Here is a 26,431-nt window from a genome sequence, read left to right on the forward strand (position 1 = left end):
TCTGGGTGGGAAAATTCCTATTAAAAAGTGTTATATTAGTGAGGAAATCATCGAAACTAACAAATGCTTACATTTTTTATTTAGAACTGAACATCAGTTTGAAAATGTGCATGGAATATTGCTTCCCATACCAACAAAAAAATGAAAGTTGCACTGATTCTTAACGGTCTGAAGATCCAGTGCGTGCGTGCGTGCGTGCGTGCGTGTGTGTGTGTGTGTGTGTGTGTGTGTGTGTGATATGGCTGAGCCATAATTTTCAGAAAGAAAATGCCTTCTATATGGTAAATAAGTTTGCGGTCATCCTTTAATGTAAATGATAGAATAATAGCACAGAATAACAGCACATTGTCTATTGAGTGAGCATAAAGGAAAATAACAATGTATACTAGTAAAATATGTTTTTGTAGGGGAGGAAAAAAGGATGTAATTCTCCCTGCACTGGGCAAAAGATTTGTACTTATACTTTGGAGTAAGGAGCTAAGAAAGTGGAATATACCAACACCACGAAATGTCCAGTCAGTAGCAGCAATGTGTGGGTTTGCTGTATGTCTATGTTTCATGTAAAGCAAACTTAGGGGAAAAAATGAATATATGTAGCTTTTAAATTGCCAGGTCCCTTCTTTGTATCACATATGTATGATAACAAGGCCACTTAAAATTCTGAGATGTTTTTTAAAGGTAGCAGGTGAATGCTCTAAATTACAAATGCTAGTGAATATTTGACTCTAATTATTGATTACTCTGTTATGGTAAAGAAAGGCTCCAAATCTTACCTTCCTGTTAACGTTCCCTAAAGACTTAAGGGCATTTTCAGAGACACTGTCAACAGCCTCATGTATCTTGTAATAAACACCTGGGGGGGGGGGTATTTTTTTTCCTGTCACACTTTTGCTTCTTTGTATGGAATGAGTCTTCCCTTCAGAATTTTGAAAGCTAGATTACACTAGAAGCAGTGCATCCTGAGGTCCTCAGCCTTCGGGATAGAACAGTATTCATCTGAAGAGTTTTTGCCAGAATATACATTTCTGGTCCTGTCCTCACAGTAAGCCTGAGATGGTGCCTGGATCTTAAGAACAACTGCTCTCAATGGGGATTCTCAGAAAGAGAATTTGTAGCTTCCTTTATCATGTTAAATAAAAATGTGCCCTAGGAGCCAAATGAGGCAACTGTTTAACAGGTCCTTAAGGAGATACTGGTGTAGTGGGGCCTCTAGATCAACAGGGTGGTGGAAGTGTGGATGGATTTGCTTTCTGTGTTACAGTTTCAGGTTGGGGAAAATTCATGAAAACCAGACTGGAGCACAGAGTTGGGAGGCAGACTGTTACTTGCAATTCCTAGTTACTTGCTACATTCAGGGAATGGGCATTCTTATTTCTATCTAATATGATCCTTTCACCATTACTGAAGAAAAAGGTAGAGATCCCCAAACATATGGCAGGGTAAATGTTTTGGATAAACATAAAAAAGAAATTGGAGTATAGAGTCAAAAAAAATTACAAGGATTGGCAAAAGTACATGCTCAATGGTGCGTGGGTGGACATGTATGGAAGGGCTGTGGAAAGGGCGTGGCGGGCTCTCCCAAGGGGTTCCGAGTCTGGAGATTTTGCTTCATGTGTTCCCTCGGACAGAATTTTCTCTTTAGAACTAGGAGGAGCTCAAGGCACCAGGACCTAGGGTTGTGCAAATACAATCTTTACAAGGAACACCACCAGTTCTGTTTCTAAACGTTATTTTAGAGCCTATAAAACATGCTTCTTTTCCCTAGCTTGTTTTCTTTACCTTATATAAAAAATAAATAAATAAAAAGGGCAAGAGAGGAGCCAAGAACTGGGAGTAGGAGTGGATAAGAGTCACTCTTTACTTAATAATCTGTGGGCAGTCGCTCCAGGCCTTGGCTTTCCTTTTGGCCAACGCCAGCCAGGCTGGTTCTGTTGACACGGGGGCAGCGTCCGGGCTGGAAAACCTCTTTGTGACTTCTTTCACTGGTGGGGCTGGGGGAGCCGAATCCGAGATCTCCACTGGGTTGCATTTTGAAGGAAAAGGAGAAGAGTGTAAGTCGGAGCCACGTTTGGATTTATCATACATACAGGATTCAGAATGGAAACCTCAGCGAAACACCCGGCATCTCCTGTGTGATCATTACTGTTACATATGTAATGATAGTGATCACAGTGCCGTCAACTCTAATCTCAGAGAATTTTCTCAAAGTTTTTTTTCCCTGTGCACAGAAGTTATGCCTGCATGATAATAAAAAAGTAAAAGGTAAATGTTGTGATTGTAGTCATATAGCCAAGCAATTTCATGAAGAAAAAGATCAAACCAACAGTTTGAATTTATCAAGCTGGTGAGGTCAAAAGTACCTGCGTTCACCAAGCATGCGGTGGGGCCCCTTCCCCCTCAGGCCCACAGACCCTGTCAGCTCTTAGAACTCTCAGTCTTGTCTAACAATTGCTTTCCATTGTATCACTTTCTTTACCACACCACAAAGGCTTCTAAAGGTGAGGGTTCCCATCTTATCTTTGAGTCATGTTTAGTGCCTAGGCAATAGCCCACACAGCAGAACTCAGGTAATACTGATGGTAAAGAAACACCTCATCCTTGCACTGATGCCATGCTAATCTCTGTATCATTCCGATTTTAGTATATGTGTTGCTAAAGTGAGCATGGAAAAGAAATACTTCAGAACAAAGGCTTATTTTATTAACTGAGCCACTCGGGATTCCATTAATCTTTGGCAATTCCAAGAAATCATGCAGAGAAAGGTGTAATCTCTGACTTGGGAGCTTTCACTTGATTTTGAACTAATTCTTTCTCACACATCCATCTAATGTATAGAACCCTTAATTCTTGGGTATAAAAATCAAGTGAAATAATACCCATGGAGGTTCTTTAGAAATTGTACAGTGCTCTAAAGTGGTTTATAAAATTTTTTTTTTCTTCTCACCAAATAGTAAATATAGCTTTAAGAGTGAGACCTTTTTCCATCTGCAGAACTCAGCAAGCAGGTAACCAAGGCACACAAAACTGGGTCTGGAAGGTGGGTGCCCTCCAGAGGGGAAATGGCTGCCCTACATTTAGATCTATCCATCCTCCAGGTGATTTGTAATAAGCAAAAAGCTGGAAACATGACTATATCATTTTACCTTTTATCAGAATAAAGAGTGTTTTTTAAAATGTGTATGTATCTTTTCTGTCACGAACATATAAACACTGCTGTTGTTAATTAACTGATCAAGGACTTAGAGCTGAACAGCCTTGCCTCTCTAGGTCACAGCTGGGTCAGACACTTGCCCTTTGAAATCAAATTGGTAAAAGGGACCATCTTACTTTTGTCTGGAGCATCTGAGCCACCTGGGTCACTGATTCAGAAACAGTTTCTATTTCTATCCCAGGTGCAGAGCTCCTTCAGATACAGCTCCCACAGGTTTATTTTAACTCTGTAGTGCCAAAGGAAAGAGGGCCCAGAGGGCCCGGAGTCCCCTTTTCAGTTCAGGCTTGATGTCAACCCCTTTATGCACATCCTACACCCCTGCTTTGCTTCAAGCCTATCAAAACACTGCTCCATTTAAATTTTACCTAAACTTCACCCTTTCCCGCAAACCCTATTGTAATATTATCTCTGCTTTGTCTAGAGGTCCTTACGGTATAGTCTCCATATCACAGTAAGTTCATAAACCTGATTTTATTGGACTGCAGGCAGTGGGGCAGAGGAGATGTGGCTCATGTTACCTTAACTGTTCAGGAATTTGGCACACCACACTGGTATGGTGGGAATATTTACACCACAATAAATGGCAAATGCTACCCGTCAGAGGTCTCTCTACTCCCTGAAGAGCTGATTGCTAAACATTTACCGTCACACCACTGACAGACAGTGGGTGAGTTTCTGGTGACCTTTATCAGATGACCTTTATCAGTGTCACAGTTTATGAATGAGGTTGCGAAACAGCCTGTGCTTTGAAATGCCTACAGTGCGGTAATAGTTATTACACTGGAGGAAATAAAACATGCTCTAAGAAGAAACACCTGAAACCATGGGTAAACAAAAATGGTCCTGCTCTCACTACCTGTCACAGATGTAGGGAGGGTGTTGGCCTTTTTCAGCTGGTCTCTGCGCTCAGGCCTGGACACTGCTGTCTCCAGCTTCTTCTCTTCTGGCTGAGCCGTGGGCTTGTGCAGGGAACCAGCTCTGCTCACACTGCTGCTTCCTGGCTGTGGACTGACACTGACCTGGGTGGGCAGAGAAAGTCCGGGAAAGGATGTTTTCAACCCAAGCACACAGAAAGACTGACTGTGCAAGGCCTTGCGGGCTTCTCAGTCCCCATCCTCAGCTCCCAAAGGAGCAGGTGAATTGCATTTGGGACCAATGTGTACCCAACCCTGGCTCCCAAATCATGAAGCAGCTCAGTACAAAAGTCCCAAAGAGGGAATGCTACTTTGCTAGGAGAGCCCCGTCAAATTAGCTATAAAAGCAGGGTCACAGAGCAAAGACACTTCCTCCCAACTCCCTGCTCAAACACAATCATTTCCATACTTCTCACATAACTATTGTGTGTGTGGATTGCTGCTACTAATTACACTGTGAATTCTGCCAGACCAACTCACCCTAACAGCATAAGGAAACAATCGAATTTCTAACTGAAAATGCCTTCCTGGGCTAACAGGGGTTCACTTGTTTATGGTTCTACCCTTTCTCAATATTCTATGCCACTCCCAGCTAGCCTTCTTTCCTTCCTCTTTTTTTAAAATCCTTGCCACCACAAAAGAGCCAAGCTCAGAAAGGCAGAGTTCAAGCGGAAGACCAGGTGACTCACATTATCTTTGGAGAACTTTTCTGCCTGCTTGGCCTCCCTGGCTTGCTTCCTCTCCTCTCGAGTAGCTTGCTGCTCCCGAAACCCCTTCTGCTTCTGCAGCGCTAATGTTATCCACAGTGGCTGTGCAGTTTCCGCTTTCTCCGAGAGTTTGGAGCCATCTAAAGAGTGTCTGCTCTGAAGCACCGGCTTTTCTGTGGGAAAGAAAAAGACTGATACTGTGATTTGTAATAGCAAAGATACACTTGGTCTTCGTTCCCTTTCTGGCACAGAACTAAGTGATGAGGGCATAAAGGTGTCTCATGTTACATTAATGAGGCTACTGTGGGACCACACTTGAGGACAGGCCGGTTGCCGGGTGAACCCGCTATGTGACAAGAGGGTCGGAGCTTTCAGTCCTAACCCCCCAACCTCTTGGGAGGGGAGAGGGCTGGAGGTTGAATCGTTCGCCAATGGCCAGTGATGTCATCAATCATGCCTATGTAATGAAGTCTCCATAAAAACCCAGAAGGCCAGGGTTTGGAGAGCTGGCTTCTGGGTCAGTGAACACGTGGAGGTGCTGGGACAGCAGCCACCCAGAGAGCATGGAACCTTCGCGCCCCTTCCCCACACCTTGTCCTGTCAGCTCTTCCATCTGGCTGTACATCCTTTTATAATAAAGCAATGACCTATTAAGTAAAATGTTTCTTAAGAGTTCTGTGAGTAGCAAATTAATCAAACCCAAGAAGGGGGTTCATGGGAACCTCTGATTTTAACCCATCAGAAGCACCTGAGTCTGAAGGGACAGACAGCGTATCGGCTGAGGCCTTCATCTGTAGAATCTGACATAAGATATCTTGAGTTGAACTATAAGACACCCAGCTGGTGTCTGAGAATTGCTTGGTGGTGTAGGAACCCCTCCCTCCCAACACACACCTTGGAAATGTGATCAGAATCAGTAAAAAAAAAAAAAAAGCCGACTTGCAGTGAGGCTGACTGTTCTCTTTCCTCACTGTTCACCCCTTAAACCTTGTAACTTATGAATTAGCCCACTAAACATTCAACTGTCCCTTCCTAATACAACGCCGTGCTGATGCCTGAGTGACTCCACCGAGTAGGAAACTAGTATCTTTGATCAACAGAAAATAAGAGCATTTCTCTTCCCTTGAAATAGGAAAAAAAAAAAAATCTCCAGTGTCATAAAATCTCTGGCCTACAAGGAACCCACATAGTTATTTGATTCATTGTTAATCTTTTTTAAAATTAATAGCTTTTAAAATTTGTTTTTGCAAGAAACTGTTTCCCCCACAAAAAATATCTTATGTGGAACCCCAAAGTATGAGAGAAAAATGGGGCACTGCTCTGCCTCGTGGGGCTGCTGAGGGCAGGGGGCTCTGAGGGACGCAATGGGAGACTGATTTTGGTTCACTGCCCTCCTTTGATAGATGTGAGTACTAGGGTCTGTGGGGATCAAGTGCCGTGTTCAAGGTCACCCAGCACTTAGTGTACGGGCTGAAGTTTGAGCCTAGGGCTTCTGACTTCCAGCCTCTGTTTCTATCACGGTTGACTGTCTCGCCTATGCGACTGGGGTAAGCACACTTCACAGGTGGGTGGTAGCAGAGGTTGGGCTCTGGAACTGAGCAGACCTGGGTTTGACCTTATGTGACCTTAGGAAAGCTACTTAACGCCTCCAAGCTTGAGTTTTCTAATCATTCAAGTGCAGATGATAATGGCACCTGCCTTATCAGGCTGCAGTGAAGGCTAAAAGAGATCCTGAGTATCAGAACATTTCGAACAGTGCTCGGAATATTGAAACCATTCTACAAAAGAGAGTGTTCTTATTATTTGTGTCTGTGGGACAAGGACCCCCTTCTTCTCCCTCAAGTAAAAGTTATGCACTTTTTTTTTTAAGGGAAAAGGAGTCTTTATTCAAAAGCTTCACAGTTTTGGAATAACAGCTTTCCACATGAATTAATCACTTAAGCCTATCAATTCAGGCTAAACTTTAACACCTGGGTTCTCCTAGCATTTCCCCCTGTTAGTTTTTTTTACCTTATTTCTATACAGTTAGTTTACAAACTAAAACAACATAATATCCAAAAGCTACACAATTTTGGAAGAATGTCAGGCTTCTGCCTTACAGCCTGTCCCATCTAGAACACCCAAAGAATAACCCTGCCACCCTATGCCAGGCCAGCCCAATGCTAGGCTGTGCCTGGGGTTCCTTCCCGTCCAAGATACTGTCCATTGGCAAATGCAGGCAGCTGCAGCACGATAATGCAGGCATTCTCAAGGAAGAAGAGAGCCAGACAGCAAGCCCGAGAGCTGAAAGTTAGGCACTTTTTGAAGATAATCATTCTGGCATTTGAATCCTTCACCATCTTCAAAGGAAAAGGGCTCACTATAGTCCTGTTCTTTTGAAACCCAATAGAAGTTTACACTTAAGATCATCCAGAACCTTACCAGCCAGGGCTCTCAGCCAATTGAACTTTATATTGAGAAGAAAGAAACATAATAAATTCAAATTAGGCATTCAAGCACAAAAAAAGGCAGATGCTGCTTAATTAGGTGCTGCTTCATTTTCTATAGCCTTTAGACCTATAATAACTATACAAAAAGAATTCATATTTATAATGAGAATCTGGCATTGCAATATCCCTAATCATCAAATAAAGATTCAGTTATGATCTAACACAGGAAAGGAAAGGTTTTTTTAAAACCTGAAACTCAAAGGAGCTCTGCTAACCCAGAAGTTTTACATGCACTGGAACTAATGAGTTTCAGTTTTTTAATCAAGGGCAGTGTAACACCTGTTTATAAAATGTCTAAAAACCAAATTGCCACGATCTAAATGATTTCTGTTGAAGGCTATTATGTAAAAGGGAATCTTAAACTAAACATTCTATCTGAACCTGCTGAGGAAGGTCAGTAAAGCAAATGGCCAGTTTCCTGCCAACAACTCTGAACAGTGGTCATCACAAGGGTCAAAATACCTTTAAATTATAATTGCCTAAATTTATAACTCACTAAGTCAGCTGAAAAGACAAATCTCTAGCCAGATTTTAATTTCCTTGGAACTTGTAGCTTGAATAGCTCATCTTAGAGTTATGGGCCAGATGTTAAAAGATTATAACATAATATGTAATGGGTCTAACAGGTCTGGATTGTGGTTGAGGATCAAAAACAGAAACCAGAATGTTAAAATGGGACTCCTGCTTGAGTTTCAGTCAAGGAAGTCCAAAAGGCCTGCAACAAAATGACCAATGGCACCTGCTCCCATACTGTCAAGTAAAGGGCTCCATCGCCTATCATACTTAAGACTGGCCCATTAGTTGGCCAAACAGCAACCTCAAGTTCATAGAGAAATCAGAGATGAGGCAGAAGAAGCCAGAGTAGAGAATTTCTTTGGAAAAGACCAGGGTCAGAGAATTTTATCCGATTCCAAAGAGTTGGGGTAGCCTGGAGGAGGCACCACGGACAGTAATGGAGTTGCAAGAGATGGAGAAAGAGCCCAGGTGGCAGGTGAGGGGTCTGAGGAATGCACGGAACAGCACCGAATAACCCGCAAAAGCAGTGAGCACCAATGCCTCGCATCTCTCCCTTCCTTTACTCCAGCTCTGGAGCCTGCGTCTGGGCTGGGAGAGACGGCAGAAATCGACCACGTCCACATCCCCGCTGAAGAAGTATCAGCCCGGAGCAGGCCAAATAAGTGGGGAGACACTTGGGTGCGAAATAGTGTTTGGAATTTTGATTATGACACTGGAGGGGGCATGTTAATTACTAACATGAGACAGTTGTTACTGAAAGTGCCTGGAGGACTTTTTATTTTCAAAAAGTGACTGAAAATACAGCTTCACACCAAAAAAACAAAATACCCAATTAAAAAATGAGCAGAGGACTTGAAGAGATAGTTCTCCTAAGACATTTTATACAAATGACCAACAAGCATATGAAAATACTCAACAACATCACTAATTACTAGGGAAATGCAAATCAAAACCACAATGAGGGTACCGCCTTGCACCCATTAGGATGGTTACTAAAAAAACAAAAACAATCAAAAACAAACAAACAAAAAACACCAGACAATAACAAGTGTTGATGAGGATGTGGAAAAATCAGAATTCTGTTTCCCGTTGGTGGGAATGTAAAATGGTGCAGCTAATGCGGAAAACAGTAGGATGGCTCTTCAAAAAATAAAAAACAAAACTTCCATAAGACCCAGCAATTTCCCTTCCCGATAGTTTTCCAAAAAGAATTTAAAGCAACATCTCAAAGGGATATTTGCACAGGTATGTTCGTAACAGCACTAGTCAAAATAGCCAGGAGGCAGACGCAACCCATTCATTGACAGATGAATGGGTAAACAAAACACAAGGGAATGTCAATGGACCTTAAAAAGGAAGGAAATCCTGTCACATGCTACAGCAGGGATGAACCTTGAAGACATTACACTGAGTGAAATAAGCCAGTCACAAAAAAGACCGATGCTGTATGATTCCACTGATGCGACGTATCTGGAGTAGTCAGATTCGTAGAAACGGAGAGTAGAATGGTGGGGCTGGCCGAGGGCACTTGTTTAATGGGTAAGAGTTCCAGTTTTGCAAGATGAATAAACTGGTTGTATGCGATGTGAATACGCTTAAGACTACTGAACTGTACACTGAGAAATGGTGAAGATAGTAAATTTTATGATATGCATTTTTTACCACAATAAAAATTGTTTTCTAAAGTGACTGAAAGAACTGTGCCCAAAATATTATTCAAGAGATAAAGGAAAAACGAGGATCATGGATCAGGTTTAAAGGAACCACAAGAAAAAAAATTAAGACAGGGCTTTGCTAAATCCTATGGTGTCTTTTTTAATTTTTAAGAAGATTTTATTTATTTACTTTTTAGAGAGAGGGGGAGAAAACATAAATGTGTGGTTGCCTCTCATGTGCCCCCTATTGGGGACCTGGCCTGCGAACCAGGCATGTGCCCTTGACTGGGATCGAACCTTTGATTTGCAGGCTGGCACTCAATCCACTGACCCACACCTGCCAGGGCTTATGGTGTTTTTAAACAATGTTTTTTTGAACAAATATTTGAGTAAGGCCCAAGAAGTAACGTGAAGACGTAATGAGAAAGTGCTTTGAAAGGCTTACAGCACTTGATAAATGCCAGGTGAGAATTACTGGGCGAGGTCCTAGGTTACCGGGAAGATCATTTTACCTGGGAAAGGACTCCTCCCACCTTGGCTTTACCACTGGGGGGAGCAGGCAAGTCACCTACCTTCTCAGATGCTGGTATCCTCATCTGTTCAAGGGAGCCAAGACTGCCTACCTCTACATAAACTGTGAGATTGAACTAGATGATATAAATCAAAACATTTAGTCAATGATTAAGCACAAAGGATGACTGTTGTTAAAATTTTCCAAAACAGTAAAATTGCTCATCTCATTCAAGGTTTGAAAGACAGATGTTCTTTGTTAATCGCATCAACTTTATCGAGGGGTTCAAAATATCTACTTAAAATTTTGTTTTGCTGCAATATTTAAACCTATTCTCTCTCATTCTAAACTCAGTGGACAAGCAGAACCAAAGCCCACTCAAGTACCGCCTTCAGGTTCTGGGGAGACATGCGAGTTCCTCCTGGCATTAGAGGGTTCTAATCTCTGGTCTCCAAGGTCAGTTCTTGGAGAAAGGGTCACTTACTACCTATTCTACCCACTCTAAGGGGCTTGAAGTTTTATCTGTAAAAATATTTCATTTATTTTTAGAGAGAAGGGCAGGAAGGGAGAGAGAGAAGGAGAGAAACATCAATGTATGGCTGCCTCTCACGCGCCCCCACCTGGGGACCTGGCCCAAAACACAGGCATGTGCCCTGACTGGGAATCCAACTAGCGACTTTCTGGTTTGCAGGCAGGCACTCAGTCCACGAGCCACACCAGCCAGGGTGGGGCTGGGATTTTAGAATGAAATGATAGCTGATGAGATCTGTAATCAAGTTAAAGGAGAAATGCAGGGGATGATCACTGCTATTTTAATTCCCATCAGGGTGGGTTCAGGGTCATTGACACTCCCTGTGGCTCCACCTATGCATTAGTCCTTGCCAGCCTCAGTCCCAGGAACAGAAACTCCTTTCTAAAGCAATGGTATCAAAAAAAAAAAAAAAAAAAAGGGTGCTGTGTGTGCTCTAGGGGGTTGTGCAAGGCAATTCACTGGGGGTAAAGCAAGAAAATATTAGAATTTCTATTTATATATTTTTAACTATAAAAATAAAAGCAAAATCACGCTTTCCTAATACTTGTTACTTAGACTGGCACTGTCATCTTCAGATCGGAAGGCCAGATGTAACAAATGGCACGTCTAAAGACTCCCGAGGGAAAGCGCTAGGATACAATGGAGCAGGGGGCGGGGGCAGAAGCAGCAATCTTGTCCTCACTTGTTTTGCTTTGAGCATAGTGTGAGGTTCCACAGGTAGGTAAATTTAGGGAACAGCCTATCTCCTTTGAACTAAATGATTCCTTATGAATTGGACGAATGGCATAAATTCCTGCAAACAAACCACGGATTTAATACACTTCTAATAATGCATAAGGACATAGCAGAGCTGACAAGCTCTTTGCCAGCCACTTTGTGACAAATCAGGTCTGACAACAGGCCAAAGAAATAAAAGGTAACACCATGATTTGCAATATGGATTTACATCCACTACTGTTTCAGTGAACTTCACCCTAAGTGCATATATGGCGCTCCGGGGGTTTCAGCTAATGATCGTACTACATGTACACAGTTAACAAATAAATTGGAGGTCCAGGCATTTTGATTCTGTTGGGGAATTTAGTCAAATTTAGTCAGTTCTGGCCTAGGGTCGGACAGGAAAGCCCCACGGTCTTCAGACAGCAACCATTCACAAGGCATGTGGTCCTTGTTTTCATGTTTCTTGTCTATCAAATAAAGAAAAAGTCAATTCGCAGAGCCTGACAGCCTAGAAATCTGGATAGTAATAAAGAAAACAGTGGCAGTAATAGTTTTTGGTAGAAAATGATAATAACTAATAAGACATGAGACACGTGTAAGAGGAAGACACAGAGCTGGCATGTTATTTCTCTGGGGAGAAGATAAGAGTGTGTGAGAGCAGGCCAGGCTGTGAGGGGGACTTGGACGATACCACGAAGGCTAACCATGCAAAAGCTAAGGCCAAAACTAAATATAGGGGTTCTGGTTCAAGACGGGTTCTCCTTCAGCTGCACACAGAACAGTTCCCTCCGGATAAAATGCAGAAACCAGCTGAGTGACTCCTAAACATTGGGCAAATGGTGGGACATCCCACCCTGGGTGTCACAACTCACAACCCTGAGGTGGGAAGGGTTTTGACCCGACGTTAGATGCCCCCAAGTTTAAGACTTTTGCCTGAGAGACAGCCCCCCAAAACACCTAGCTCTGAAAGCCAATGGGGGGCTTGCATCCACGAGACCCACAAGGTTATAGGGAACCAAGGGACCTTTCTTAATGGGCTCACGGGGACCCACTGTGACTAACTCTAAGGCCAAGTGCAGAGGATAAAAGAAAAACCAAGGACTGAAAATAGGTGCCTCATCATCAGGCCAGACAGAAACCTTTAGAAGTGGTCTGGAAGCTGCTGATCAACATACTGGCCCAAGAAACCAGGCAAGGCTTGGTTACCAAGGATGACAGGGTTTTAGGTAAGGTGAGCAACCAAACCAATACCCCCCAGGACACAGCTCTTTTCTCTGCAAGAATCACCCGAAACCTAATTAAGTAAAAGAAATAAAAACAACCCCTGTCTAAAACACCTCAGGGGAGAATTTCTCTGAGAAATGTGAGTAACTTCCTGGGCTATGGCCCACACTTGACCTATTCTGCAAAACAGAAAAGAGAAAGTACCGGATAAAGGTTCTCAGGGATCCCAAAGCCTGTCCAAGTGGTCACAAAGCTGTCCCAAACACCAGTCTGAAGCAACAGGAGGGGCAGCTAAGAATAAGGGTGGCTCTAAAGTCTCCTTAGCAGGTGGGGCAGGGATGCATTTGCAGAGCATTTTGCATAAAACTGAGACCAAGCCCATCCTTCACACAGAGGCCCCCTAGGGCTAGGCAGGGGGAGATGTTGAAAGCCCCCTAACCTTCCACAGTGGTATTGCTACTGCCCAGAGACAGAACAGCCACCAGTCCAGGAAATCCCCATCACTGCCCTCCCCGTTGATTAAGGACATCTTCATGAATTAGGCTATTTCATTTCCCCTGGCACCTTGAACTTGGTTCTTGTGTTAAGTAAATATCATGAATGGGTGTAAGCTGCAGATATATAGAGGTCAGTTTGTATTTCCAAAATGGTAAAGAAGGGAAAAATTCTGAGGTGTTCTTAATGAAATAACAGTGGGCCAGAGCAGGGGGAAGGGGATGAGGGAGGTTCCACCGTTAAGGACTGCTGGCAGAAACAAAAGACTGCCTCTGTTCCTGAAGGTGCATGGGAACTTAGAATCAGCTTCCAGGTGGCTATTCCAGCTTCTGTCTAGAGGGACTTAGCCAGCAGGCCAGGTGCCACCACGTCTTGCTTGCACATGAACTTTCAGACTGTTGCCCACAGCCATTCCAAAAGTAGCAGATGCTCCTTCCTCGGGGGCTCTGCACCTATCCCAGAACCGTCTCTGCTTCACCTTTCTACCTGATCCATAGCCAGTGTAGTCTTTCAAAACAACTCACATCCTTCTTCCCCAACTCCATTATAAAAACTGCTCCATCAGCTCCAGAGCAAGTTCGTCTTCCCCACAGGGCCCTGCTGCTGGTGCTTCAGACTGCGGGCCCCAGGACCTGGTCCTTTTTTTCTGGCTAGCCTGTGGCTCAATACACACTTCCCTTCAGAAAAGCTTTGGGCCATTAAGTTTTTCTTTTAACAGAAATGAAGAGCCTGCTGAGACGCATTCCCTCCAGGAATGGCAAAAGGCCCCTAACAAAGGGAAGTGCTCCAAGGCCAGCTCCACTGGCTACTTCCAGACTCGGGCAAGGAGCTGGACAGGGGCAGAGCATCCTGACCTGTGGCTACGTACCTTTCCTGCCCGCCTCCGGTGTTTGGGGAGGCTTCTCTTGTGGGGCTGCAGATAGAGCTGGGGAAGCAGGTTTCCTCTCTGTTTCCATCTCTTCCTCCTTATCCCTCCTCTGAGCCTTCCTCTCCTCAGGGGCTGGTGGGGAGGGCGGCCGAGGGTCGCTACCCTCCTGGCTCTCCTTGCACGGGTCACTGGACTCTGGATCCGGCTTCCCGGGCCTCCGAGCCAGCAGCTCCCCCAAGTAGGGCCTGCTCAGTTTGCAGAGTGGGGAGGACGGAGGGGTCTGCCCGGCAGGCTTGGGGGCCAGGGCCGGCTTCTGTACTGATGGCACTCTGTTTGCTGCCTTGCTATGCTCTGGAGCCACCACTGGGGTCGGGGCTGGGGCCGGGGCGCTGACTGGTGGGGGCCCAGGCTGGGCTGTGGGAGAGGGACTGGAAGGGCTTTCTGCAGAGTCCTTCCAGGTGGACGGGGCTTGCTTCCTCTCCAGGGGGAGGGACGGGCCATGCTTGAGGGCCACACCCTCTGTCTCTTTGTCTCCATTTGTGCTCCCTGGTGCGTGCAGCCCCCCATCGACACTGTCCCCAATGCTGCTGGGCCTTTTCTTCTTCTTCTGTTCTGACTGTTGGTCACAGTGGAAGCGCAAGGAGTAGTTGGTCCTTCTCAACTTTATTCCAAAAGGTGAGGCTTTTTCCTCCCCACCTGGCAACGTGGGGTCTGGCTTTCCTATACCAGTGGTGGGCTCACTGTCTGAGGTGGTCACAGGCTCTGCATGGGCCACTGCTTTCTGCAGAGGGTAAGGAAGGCTTGGAACAAGGAAAGATGGAAGGTCTTTGGCAAATTTGCATCCCTCGGTGGTATCTGTTGGCTCCTGGGGCACCTCTAGATTCTCTGTGCCCTTCTGGTTCTCACCGCTCTCAGCAGCCAGGGGCAGGGGCGCTGTCTCATCACTGGCTCCCAACACAGGTCTTGTTTTAATGCCTTCAGCTTCTGTGTTCTGTTTGGAGGTCTCTGTGGCCCCATCAGAGAATTTCTGCCAGGCAGGCTTAATAGAGAACTTTGCATTTCCTGGCGGAATCTTCCGGAGGTTCCCGCGGGAATCACATCGGCCCCTGGGAGCGTACTCATCACCAGGCTGAGACTGGTCTCTCTTGCTGCGCTGGTCACTCTCTGCGTTCTTCAGGATTCTGGACCGAATGGAAGCCCATTCAGCCAGTGCAGCCACGCTACTTGGAGACTCCTGTGGGGGCCTGGCCTTTCTGCCGCCAGCCCGGGCATCAGTGGGGGCTCGGGGTGGGTTCTCCAGGGCGGGGACATCCACGTGCTTCTTTTCTTCTGACAAACCCAGGAGAGACTTGCATGCCGTGTCCTTGATCTGGCTCAGATTGACAGCTGGGCCGCACAGCTGTGCCCCTGTGACCAGAATGGCTGTGTGAGGGATGCTCAGTGACGAGGGCAGAGTGTGGGGAGCAGGGCTGGCTTTGGGGGCCTTTGGCTCCTGGGGAGGAGAAGCAAGTCCTGCGTCTTTCATGGGCGTCACTGGGCTCAGGTTGACTTTGGGGAAGAGAATTTGTTTCCCACCTGACGACACCTGGAAAGTGTAGGGTCTGGGCATGGTCTGCCTCTCATCCACTTCCTGCCACCTGAGCTCCTCCACCTTTCTGTCTTTTTCTGGAGTGCCAGCTTCTCTCTTCTCCACTGGGGCCAGCGTCTCTCCCATGTGCTCCCCTTGTTTCTGGGGAGGGGATATGTTAGCTGCTTCTCGCTTTTCCTGATGGACGCGACCATCACCGCCCCGCTCAGCCTCATGGCTCTGCTTCTCACAGACACCTGGTTCCTCAGCTTTTTCTCTTTGCTTCTCAGGCTTCGGGCGTCCTTGTTCCGGTTTCTCAGCAAAGTCAGTCTGAAGTGCGCTCCTGCCCTCCGGCTCCAGCTGCCACTCCTCCGCACTCAGGGCTTCCTGAGGCTCCTTTTCCACTTCCCGCCACCTCTGGGCCTCCATCCCTTCTGGCCTTTTTCTCAGCTCTTCCTTTCTCTTTGCCTCCTCCTCCTCCCGCTGTCTCTGCTCCTCCTCTTCCCGAAGCCTCTGCTCCTCTAGCCTCCTCTTCCTCGCCTCTTCCTCCAGCCGCTGCTTCTCAGCTTCCTGCCGTTTCTGCTCCTCCAACCTCCTCTTCCTCGCCTCTTCCTCCAGCTGCTGCTTCTCAGCTTCCTGCCGTTTCTGCTCCGCCTGCCTCCTCTTCCTCGCCTCTTCCTCCAGCCGCTGCTTCTCAGCTTCCTGCCGCCGCCTCTGTTCCTCCAGGTCCTTCAACTCTCTTTCTTCTTCTTCCTGCCATTGCTTCTCTGCCTCTTGCCTGCTCTGTGCCTGCAGCTCTTCCTGCCGCGACTCAGCTTCTTCCTCCAGATGCTTCTGCTCTGCTGCCTCCTGGTGCCGTCCTTCCTCTTGCTCCCTCTGCTCTTGGCGTTGGCCGCCTTGCTCATCCAGCCTCTGCCTCTCTTCTGCATTTTGCCTTTTTCCTGCATCTAGCTGTGGTTCTCTGTCTTCTCCCTCCTCTTCTTCTTCTTCCTCCTCCAAGAGCTCCTGCCTTCTGTTCTCTTCCCAGAGCCTCCTCTCTAGGGCCTGAAGCCTCTGCTCTTCCAGGCGTCTCCTCTCAGCTGCTTCAGCCTTCTGCCGTTTGCACTTGGCCTCCAGTTCTCGCCAGTATTCCTCCTGGCGTCTCTTTTCTTCCTCGGAGTCCAGCGGCTGTGGCTCCTCTTCATGCCACACTGGCTTGTCTTCTCCAGGGTGTCCGTTCTGGTCCAGGGGCAGCCGACACAGAAGGCTACCTTGTTCATTTGGTTGATCCTAATATTGGCAAAGGAAACAGAATTAGCTTTATTTTGCATAGGCAGCCGTTACTCATCCTAGTCACAACGTAGGTAGCCCTCTTAATCTCTAAAGAAGGGGCAGTTCTCTTGGTTTTCAGAGAGATTTTTAAATGCTCTTGTGTACCCCCTGGGAACCCCGCCCATTGACCTTATGCCCTAGGACTGTGGCAAAGGGAGCCCTTTGCTTTTCCAGACGTGGGTGAGGGAACTCAGCAGGGCTCTGCTGTTTTAGGTGACTCCTTAGGGTCTTCATTGTTTTTTTCTCACTTAAACAGTAGGAAGCCCCTTTTGTTACTACCCAGAGAGGTGGCTTTTGGCTCAAAACTTGGTCATTTGCTCCATGGGCCATCTTGATTTCCCTAGAATGTAAGCTCCAGGAGCTGTGTAAGGGCAGGAATTTTTGTTTGTTTTGTATTCTGCTGTTGATGTTGGCATCTAGACCAGTGGCTGGTGTATATAGTAGGTGCTCAATAAAAATGTATTCAATGAAAACAAAGACAAGAAGGGGCAGCCCTAAGTACAGAGCTAGGTAAACTCAGGCTGTCGTGCCAGGAGTGCATTGTGGGGGTGGAGGAGAGATCTTGGTGTCTACTGTCTAGTCTATTTATCATTCTCAAATTCCTTTTTCTTAACATGAATTATTATAGAAAAACCAAAAGTCCAGGATTAGAAAGAAGAGGAAAAATTAGATTTACACTTTGTGTCTCTGTCCCCTGAAGCTTGTGCCTTAGCAGCCCACCCTAATCAAATTGAAAAACCTTTGGTTAAGCCAGGGCAGAGGAAGGCTGGGCCACCTTCCTGCTGCAGAGCAAATGCGAAGTTCCTGAAGCCCCTCAAAAGGCAGCCTCTCTGAGGTCCATCTCTCCTGCCCTGCCCCCCCACCCCAGAAAGGTGACATGTCAGAAGGGGTGACGGAAAGTAAACAGGCCTGTTTACCCTGTGGCACACTCAAATCCTTGCAGGCCCACCACCCCACCACCCTGTTTGGCAGAAGTGGTGCCCAGCAAGCACGGGCAGCTGCCTGGTCTGCCAGGACAGGCCCCACGTACCCTGGCAAGTCCAAGTCGCCTGTGCTTCTTTGACACCCTCTGGTTTTTTGGCTTAACAGACAGCTTGTGCTTGGCGGCACTGTTGTCAAGGCGAGCGATGGCCAGGGGGATGGCATCTAGGTTGACACTTTCAATGGTGCCAGCAGAAGAGAGGTGCCTTTTTGGCCGAGACGGTTTAGCTGGAGCTACCTGTGGTGGAGATTAAAATATATAATCAGCGTGGACCAGAAAGCAACCGGTGGGGTATCTGGGAAGGGAAGCACTTTCTGGCGCCTGCGCCATGACGGGCAGAGGCGACTCACAGTAGGTACCGGGAAGTGAGCACTGCTTTTGGAATCAAAGGACAGGACGTTGACCGCCCTGTCTGCCAATGCTGTTTGCATTAACTCACATTAAACAACCATTCAGGGACTAATTTTCCTACTTTGTATAATATGGGGAGTAGATTAGGGGTAGACAAAACCTGCATCCTGCCTGCAGTCTGTTCTAGTGAAGTTTTGCTGGCACACAGCCACACCCATCCCCACTGACCTTGGCTGTTTATATGCTGCAAAGGAAGAGCAGAAGAGAGGGTCTTGTAGTTGGACCTTCTGGCCAAAAATCCTAAACTAAGTAAGTAGTAGTTTGCTGAGCGCTGGGCAAGCTCGTCTCTCTCCAAAGAATTGTAACTCTAAGAGCACTCCCATTACCTCCAACTCCATCTAAACATATCTCCTACTTTAGCAAGGAACGTGCCTTTTTCATCTCTGTATCAGTCCTCTTTATGCACAGGTAGCAAATCTCATTTGGCAAGTGGTCAGTAAATATTTGTTGAGGGAATTAAGGAACAACAGTGTAACATCTCTGACTAGGGCATGAGATTTCTAACCCGCAAAAAATGTTTTAGCACCATCACCCCAAAGTCACAGAGCACTGAGTGCCTGGAGGAGCCGAAGTGGGTAGCAGAAACATGGCACACGCCGGGGAGACAGCGCTTCTTCAAAGGATGAGTGGCAGCACTGTGTGCTTGCAGTCTGTGATACAGACGCGATGGCTTAAGCATCACACCTCAGACGAGCTGTATGGATTTAGACAGGTCAGTAAGACTGTGGCTCGGCCTAAACCCAGAGGCCACAATGAATCGGATGTAAGAAGCCACACCTGGAACTATGAAGCATTCACAGGCAGGCAGCACAGTCAGGGCTCCTGGCCACATCATCACACACCACGCCAACACGCGGCCGAGGGCGCTCACAGCCCCACCGCCTGTGCTGGCGACTCCCAGGCACAGGGCCTGTGTTGGAAGAGGCCACAGTTCATCTAACTGTCCAAGCTCTAACCGCAGCATCGGTGGGGTTTAACCGAGGGCTTTGCTTTTTTGCCATTACCTTCCATATTTGCCCAGGAAAGCAGAAGCCCCAAGCTAGGTCCAAGAGCAAAAGGGATGCTCAGTAAATCATAATTTATGACAAGAGGCACAGAAGTAAGGAAAAATAATTCTGGCTGTTGGTCCCTAGCCTTTATTCATGTATGGTTATCTCTGAATCCGTATCAAATTCTGAAGTATTGTTCAAAGAGATGAATTAATCCTTCATGTCCATCACCTAATAGATGCATGAGTAGAAGGAGCTGGGACCAAATGTGACAGACTGAAGACATCAATTAGCACTAGAAGCTGAGATTTAAATGCAATGTTTCGTTTCTAGTTACTCCAGCTTAGCCTCTTCACCGTCTGGGGCCATTGCCTCGGGCCATCTCCCTCAAAAGGCCCGGGGACATACTCTGCCCATAGTGCCGTCTGCTGGATGCTGGGAGGGCACCTGGACCCTGTGCAGGGAAAAGTCCTCATGGGAGTGGATGGGTCTCTATGGAAGAGGTGCCCACGAGGCTCTGGAGGGTGCCCTAGACTCCTGTGGGTGAAGACCCAGGTTTCAATGGCACACAGAAAAGTTAAAAAACAAAAATACGTACAAGGAGAGAATTGATGGGGTTCTTTTTTAGGCATCTCTAAATAGAAGTAGTTTTCCTGACAGACTTGGGTACCTTCAGGAATGTCTTTTTTCAACAACTGAACAGTCTTGAAATACATAATGTATTTAGGAAAACTACCAATATCTAGGACTCCAAACGTAGGCATGCCGGGGAGGTGGCTATTGCTCAGAGCAGGATCAGTTCCAGCAATTGCATCGCCATGGAAACAGACATTCCACTTTGAAGAAATTTAAAGTAATGGATGAAGACAGCATTGATGAATGGGAAAATGAGGCAGAAGATTGTTTTTTGTTTTTTTTTTAAAGGAAAAAATAAGGAAGCTACATAAACATGTAAGTTCAAATCACATTACCTTCTCTTCCATCTCACTTCTGGCTCCAGGCAGATTCAGAGGACTCAGGGAACCTGGTGTGTCACTAGACTGGAACATTGAAGACAGCACTCAGTCACACGCCAGGACAGGAAGTTCTGGGCAGCCAACCAGATACCATTTGTGCCTGGAAAGGGCTGCCTCCTCTGCATCACACCCGGGGGCCACTGGCTTCAAAGAGCTGGCAGGAGTCACAGGGGGACTTTGCTAATGTCCAGTCTCCCAAGGACCGCTGAGGCACAGAGCGCACCCCCTGTTGCGAGTCCAACACACTCCCATCTGGGCGGTTTCCAACCTCAATCCTTGGTGTGTTTCCCCTCTGCTAGGGGAATCGGGGCGGGGGCTGCCCCACCTGGGAAGCAGGGCTGCAACCCCAGAGCTTTCACTTTGCTGGCTGCCTTCCACCCCTGCCACCTGCCCAGCCTCTCACCTCTAAGCCAGACCTCTTCTCTGTGAGAAGAAAAGAAGGCCCACCCAATGCCACATGCAAAGGACTGAGCTGAGAAGGTGAATGACCAGAGGAGGTACAACAACTCAGGGTAGAAGGGCAGAAAAGAAAAAGGCTGAGGATGCCCACCCCTGCCACGTCAGCCTGCCCTGGGAACAGCCACTTGCACCTTCCCTCCCTTCTTTCCTTCTTTCCTCCCCTCCTTCCTTTTTTAAAAAAGATTTTACTTATTTATTTTAGAGAAGGGGAAGGGAGGGAGAAAGAGAAGGAGAGAAACATTGATGTGAGAGAGAAACATTGATTGGTTGCCTCTCGTCTGTGCCCTGACTGGGGACCAAACCCTCAACCCAGGCATGTACCCTGACCGGGAATTGAACCTGCAACCTTGCACTTTGCAGGACAACGTCCAACCAACTGAGCCACCCTGGTCAGGGCTGCCTCTTTCTGATGATCTTCTCCACCTTCCATCTTGTATCACCGATATTTACGAAGGGGTCTAACTGTCCCTGCCAGAGGGGTAATGTCAGCTTGCCTTACCTCAGTCTGTTTTCTGCACCACACTTAGAAGCACATTTAGGAAATACAGATCAGACTAAGTCGCTGCCCCGCTTCACATTACTCTGAGGTTTTGAATTCACCTATTTCCCATGGCCTTCATGGACCAGCCCCTGTGCCACTCTCTACTCCCATCACCCTCCACCTGAGTCCAGCGGTCCGACCTGTCCTGGTCCTCCTTCGGAACAAGCCCAGCCCCTTTGCTGGGTCTAGGCCTTGCTCCCCACTCTGTCTAGAACACGCCCACCCCCAGGTCTGCTCAGGGCAGCTCTGACCTCTTTATCTTTCCACCTGTCCCCCAGTCACTCAATTTTCCATCACCTTGTTTTGTTTCTTGTGTAGCATTTTTATTGACCTGAAATTATTACAGTTATCTCTTTGTTGCCTTCTACATTGTCTGACTCTCCTTATTACAATGTAGACCACCTGGGGCAGCCCCTTGTCTCATCTTGTTTGTCTCTGTGACACCCACAGCTGGGGTAGCGGCTGGCTGAACAAGTGACCCTCGTTCTCCCCCCCACCACAGCACCTGCTGTGTATTAGGTTATCTATGGGTAGGAGTGAAGACACTCATCCTTGGGAAGTCCCTGCCCCCCACTGCTGCTGGAGAGGCTGCAGAGAGCATTTCTGGCCACAGGGGCAGGAGTGGGCCCCTCGCTGCTTCATCCAGCACCTTCGTAGGTGAGCACCCAGAGTCATCAGGGCAGGTCCGGACAGAGGTGGGCAGCAGGCAGCACAGTCCTTTCCTTTCCTTTCCTTCCTCACTTTCCTGTGAAAATTGCTCATCTTTCTTCCCATCCTTAGGACATATTAGCTGACAACAAGCATGACTGCCTGGTGGGGGGTGGGGCATGCCCATTTTTATAACATTCCACATAATTTCGGGCACGTTAGTAGGCAGAGCACAGAGAATGCTTTCACACTAGAAGGCTCAGTGCCTTACCTAGTGAACTCCTTACTCTAGTGTCTTTTCCATAAGAAGTCTGGGGGTGTCCCTGCTGTGGCCAGAAGGACTCTCATTTCAGGAAATGCTCATAGTGGTCTTATTCAGTGTCAAAAGACCAAATTTAGAGAGGACAGTGCTAGACCAATGTGATTTTCTTTCTACACTAAGTAGACGTCACCCTGGTCTGTTTGATATGTTCTGTCTTGCTGACCTACTTCTTTTCTTATTTCCCATTAAGTTAGTCCAATCCAACAAATAATTACTCTGTGCTACTAAGTAATCACTAGCAAAATCCTGGGGAGACAGAGGTGTGTAAGGTCCAGCTTTGTCCCCAAGGAACCCAACATTTAGAAATGGAGAAAACAGTTTAGTTGGACACAGATACAGATGGGCTTTGGACGTGTAAGAAGTGCTAAGGACACACAGCAAAGGCACGGGGGAGACAGCACAGCCTGGGGGTGAGGCCAGGTAAGGCTTCCCAGAACAGGAAGGCCAAGGTGCATTTCGAAAAGTGGAAGATGTTGGGAAGAGTACGTGCAAAGGGCACGCCTCCTCTTCCTCCCCCTTCTCTAGGGTGGTCCCACAGCAGATCAAGGCACCTGCCCACAAAGCCCTCTCCAGCCCAGGTCTACTCATCCAAAAAGCTTCTCCCACCTCCCCGCTGCACTGCAGACCCTGGGGGTTACTGGATGCCCTTGCCAATGCCCAATGTTCTCCTGGGCTTCATTAGCAATCAAGTCATTCCCTGGAGGAGCCTTACTTTGTTCTCTGTGTCTGAGAGGATGATGTCCTGCTGAATTACAACTTCCATGGGACTGGCCAGGAACTGATCCTCTTCTAAGCTAGCCTCGCCACTGTCTGCCTTCTTCATGGGAGTGGCACTGGGTGGCGGCTGCCCAAACTTGATGTTCTTGCCCAACTGTCGCTGGAGAGAAACAAACGAAAGATGTTCTGAAGCAGCGAAGTGGTTAGAGTAACCACCGCCAGGTTCCCCTGCCTGTCTCGTGGGCACCGAGGCATGTTCTGTATACAGCTGCTTTCTAAACACCATGCCGGCAAAGCACGATGCAACCCTGTCCTGAGTGGATGTGTCTCCCAGCTTCTGCTTTTTCTCTCCTGTCTTTGAGCCATGAGCTTTTTCATCCAGCCACCTCTTCCACGGAGATGTCCATTTCCCAGAAGTGGACCAACTTCAGAAAGACCAATTTCTGAACCAGAAGTTGGGATATATGTTACGACAAAAAATGTGTGATTGACCTCTACGTTAATTTATATAAAGTCTTTTTTAAGTACATTGTATAGAAAATGGTTACATGAAATGTAGGTACCACTGGGGAATTCAAGACCCTTGTGATTGCTGCAACAAAGGAACTCTCTTGTCCCCTTGGGACACATTCCCCTGGAGTATTTATACTTCAACTACCTTCCTTACCAGCTTGAACATCATGTTCTGGTCACAGTGGGTGATGGTGGACCCAGGGCCAGCATGGCTTTCCATGATCAATGCTGAAACCACAGAGGGACAGAATCTTGTCCTGCCATCAGGATTTCCTCTTTACTTTGCTGAAGCTGCCCACTGTGAACTAGGGTATACATGACACCCCATGGGGAAGGGACAGAGAAGTAGGCAGGAGAAAAACATCAAGGAGGGACTGCTGGCCAGTGGGTGGTAGCTAACAGGAGAGGAAGAAGGTATGGAAAAACAAGGGGCAGAAATTAGGAAGAAAAATAGTATTTGGAATTAAAGAAAAGCCAGGTTAGAAAAGGAAATACTCAGATATTCCCTGAAGAAAATATATAAACACAATTGCTAAAGAAGGGGCAAAATATTACAAGGGCTGGGGCAGAGAGAATGAATGACATTCGGGAAGAAAAAGAGGTGTGCCATAGTAATCTGAAAGACCACTGAACTGAGTGTATTGTACAGGCTACTCACTGGCCTGATCTAGACTAGGCTTCTCAACCTCGGCACTACCGACCTTTTGGGCCAGGTAATTCTTTGTTGTGGGGAGCTGTTCTGTGGATGACAGGATGTTTAGCAGCAGCCATGGCCTCTGGACACTAGATGACCGTAGCAATCCCTCTTCTTTTAGTCGAAACAACCAAAATTGTCTTCAGACGTTGCCCACTGTCTCTAGGGGGGTGGGCAGTAATATCTACTCTGGCTTAGAGCTGCTGCACTGATCTAGATACCTGGGTTTCATAGTCCTTTTATGCCTCAAAAAAGGAAAGAGGACATTATCTGATATTTATCTTTAATTGGGCTAATATTTAATTTCACAGAGCTGCAAGGAACCTTAGCAATCATGTAGTTCAACCTCTCACTTCGCAAAAAAGTCAGAGGTCCAGTAGGGAGAGGTGACTGGCCCAAGCTTATGAAAAGAATGAGTGGCCCCAAAGGAATATGACTCTAGGTCTTCTAAAACCACATTCAGTGTTATTTTCATTGTACTCCACTGGGTCTTATACATTTGACATTGTACTTCTTTCTCAGAGGGGCAAGAGTGAAAACACGATGCAGCATTTTATACCTTACTGAAGTTTCCTGCCTGAGAGCTCCTCATGGGAAATGCCCCTTTTCCCTCTGAACTCAGGGTAGCAAATCCACCCACCGGCACCCTCAGCCTTGCATGGTGGATGGTGATATTGCAGAGACATGAAAGAGATGAACCTGCCCGCACCCCCGGGCACCCCAGCATGCCAAGTCAGGAGCACAGAAAGACATGGACTTGTATTTGCTCTGCTGGTACTGCAGCCTCAGCCTGGCTCCCCCGACACCAACCACAGGGAAGGCGCACATATCAAAAGCCTGAGGTCAGCCAATGAAGTACAGCTTGAGCAGCCTAAAAGGGTTTCAGGGAGAAGAAGGTTGAAAAAGGGTGTCTTCTGAAAACAAGTTGGGCAGAAAGCGGCAGTTAGTATCTACTCTAAGCAGATCAATAAGCAGGCACGGTTAGAACAGCCAATGGAATCAGACAAGAGGACAGTGTAACAAAGTCACAGGCCCGTCTCACTTTGCTGGCCTGTGGGAAAGGGATGGGAACCTGGGCAGAAGAGATGGGAATGGTTCTTGTGTCCGGAGCTCTCAGCCCAGCCTTTGGTTTACCAGGTATCCCTTCTCTAGCAGTGCTGGCCAAGAGCTGAAAACTCCCGAGAGTTCTAATTCCCCTGAGTCAGAGACCTCCTGTTGTCAGGCTCTGCCATCTGCTAATGATCCTGAACAACTAAATGAGAGGATTTCTTCTATTCACAATGGAAACAATAATTCTGTAATGGACATCTGAGGAGAGCCTGGCCTAAACTAAATGCCATTTACTTAGGATTTTGGCCACCATGACAAAAAAGAATGAATGTGCTGGTACTTGACTTCATTGGGGCCTTTTTAGAATACTGCTGCTGGTCCATCCCGATGCATAGGGGACAAACAAGGGCGTGGCAAAATGTCATCACAGCCTCCTAAAGATGGGATGGTTATCATGGCTGCCAATGGAAAATAAAAGATAAAATGGGAAAAAAAAAAAAAAAAAAGCCTGACTAAGGAGAAATAAGGTCCATGGGATGAAGCCAGGAAATGGGAAAAGTAATGCTAAGAAGTGAAGCAGAATGTTAAAGAAAGAGGAACAGAGGAAGGTAGGCGGAGAGGAAATGCATGGAGAGGAAGGGTAAGGAGGCCAGGAAGAGCTGTCAGTGGGCCGGATGAAGATACAGCAGCTGAAGGCTAGCGGGCAGGGGTGGGGATGGGGTGGGGGGATGTGTGGATAGCAAAGGGTTGATTTACGTCACAGATATGTCCATTCTGGCAAAAGAAACACGCTGTTGCCATTGTGGATGACAATGTGCATCTCTGTAGAGCAGCCAATTTAGATTCCCTGCAGGGAAAACGAATTCAGGGCTTAAGAGAAGAAAGTGGGATTGAAGGAGGGGAGGACCCAGGTCATCAAAGAAATGATGGCCATCATTTAGGGACAGGGCTGAAAATCTCTCTGTCCAGACAAAGGACTGTTTTCCCAGACACATCCTGCAGCTGTCAGAACAAGATGCTAAGGCCAGGCCTGACTTAGGGTCCAAGGCCATGGTGACTGATCCTCAGGCTCTTTTCCCTCCTGCACCTTTTCTTTCCTCTGTGGTTCCTGCTCCATCTGAACACTTCCTGTAGCTGACTCAGAGAAGACTGGGCTGCCACCACACCCTGATTTACTGACAATTAAACATTATTGCTAAAACCTATTTGGCAATCTCAGGAGTTGTATGAATTGAATACAGGGATAAATGTGGCTTTTTTGTGACTTTAATTCTTTCCACTATTCAGGCATTGTTATAAAAAAATTTTCATGTAAGCAATCACTGAAAAACAGATGGCTAAGATGAGCTCACCCTTAAGTTTTCAGAGG

General features: G+C 46.9%; 1 protein-coding gene and 1 non-coding gene across 5 annotated transcripts in view; both read right to left on the bottom strand.

Annotated features, from left to right (window-relative positions):
- Window positions 1-286: 286 nt before the first annotated feature.
- The window catches only part of CRACD (capping protein inhibiting regulator of actin dynamics), an 81,230-nt gene continuing 55,085 nt past the window's right edge, over window positions 287-26,431 (bottom strand). For 3 of the 4 annotated variants that reach the window (XM_090266839.1, XM_090266838.1, XM_090266840.1), the window contains 7 exons: window positions 22,801-22,965; window positions 20,074-20,142; window positions 17,751-17,939; window positions 13,843-16,678; window positions 4,815-5,005; window positions 4,068-4,230; window positions 287-2,018 (listed from right to left, as the gene is read on the bottom strand). In XM_090266839.1, the coding sequence (XP_090122965.1) occupies window positions 1,858-2,018; window positions 4,068-4,230; window positions 4,815-5,005; window positions 13,843-16,678; window positions 17,751-17,939; window positions 20,074-20,142; window positions 22,801-22,965 (3,774 nt within the window). In that variant the 3' untranslated portion in view covers window positions 287-1,857. The remainder of the gene's footprint in view (window positions 2,019-4,067; window positions 4,231-4,814; window positions 5,006-13,842; window positions 16,679-17,750; window positions 17,940-20,073; window positions 20,143-22,800; window positions 22,966-26,431) is intronic. The other variant, XM_090266841.1, reaches the window with a different exon arrangement.
- On the bottom strand, window positions 2,559-2,665 carry LOC150020109 (U6 spliceosomal RNA). The gene has a single exon (XR_016509445.1). It is a non-coding gene; the product is annotated as a U6 spliceosomal RNA (small nuclear RNA).

This window comes from Furipterus horrens, unplaced genomic scaffold (assembly GCF_987537825.1).
Source record: "Furipterus horrens unplaced genomic scaffold, mFurHor1.1.pri manual_scaffold_2, whole genome shotgun sequence".
In the NCBI taxonomy this organism is placed as follows: Eukaryota; Metazoa; Chordata; class Mammalia; order Chiroptera; family Furipteridae; genus Furipterus; species Furipterus horrens.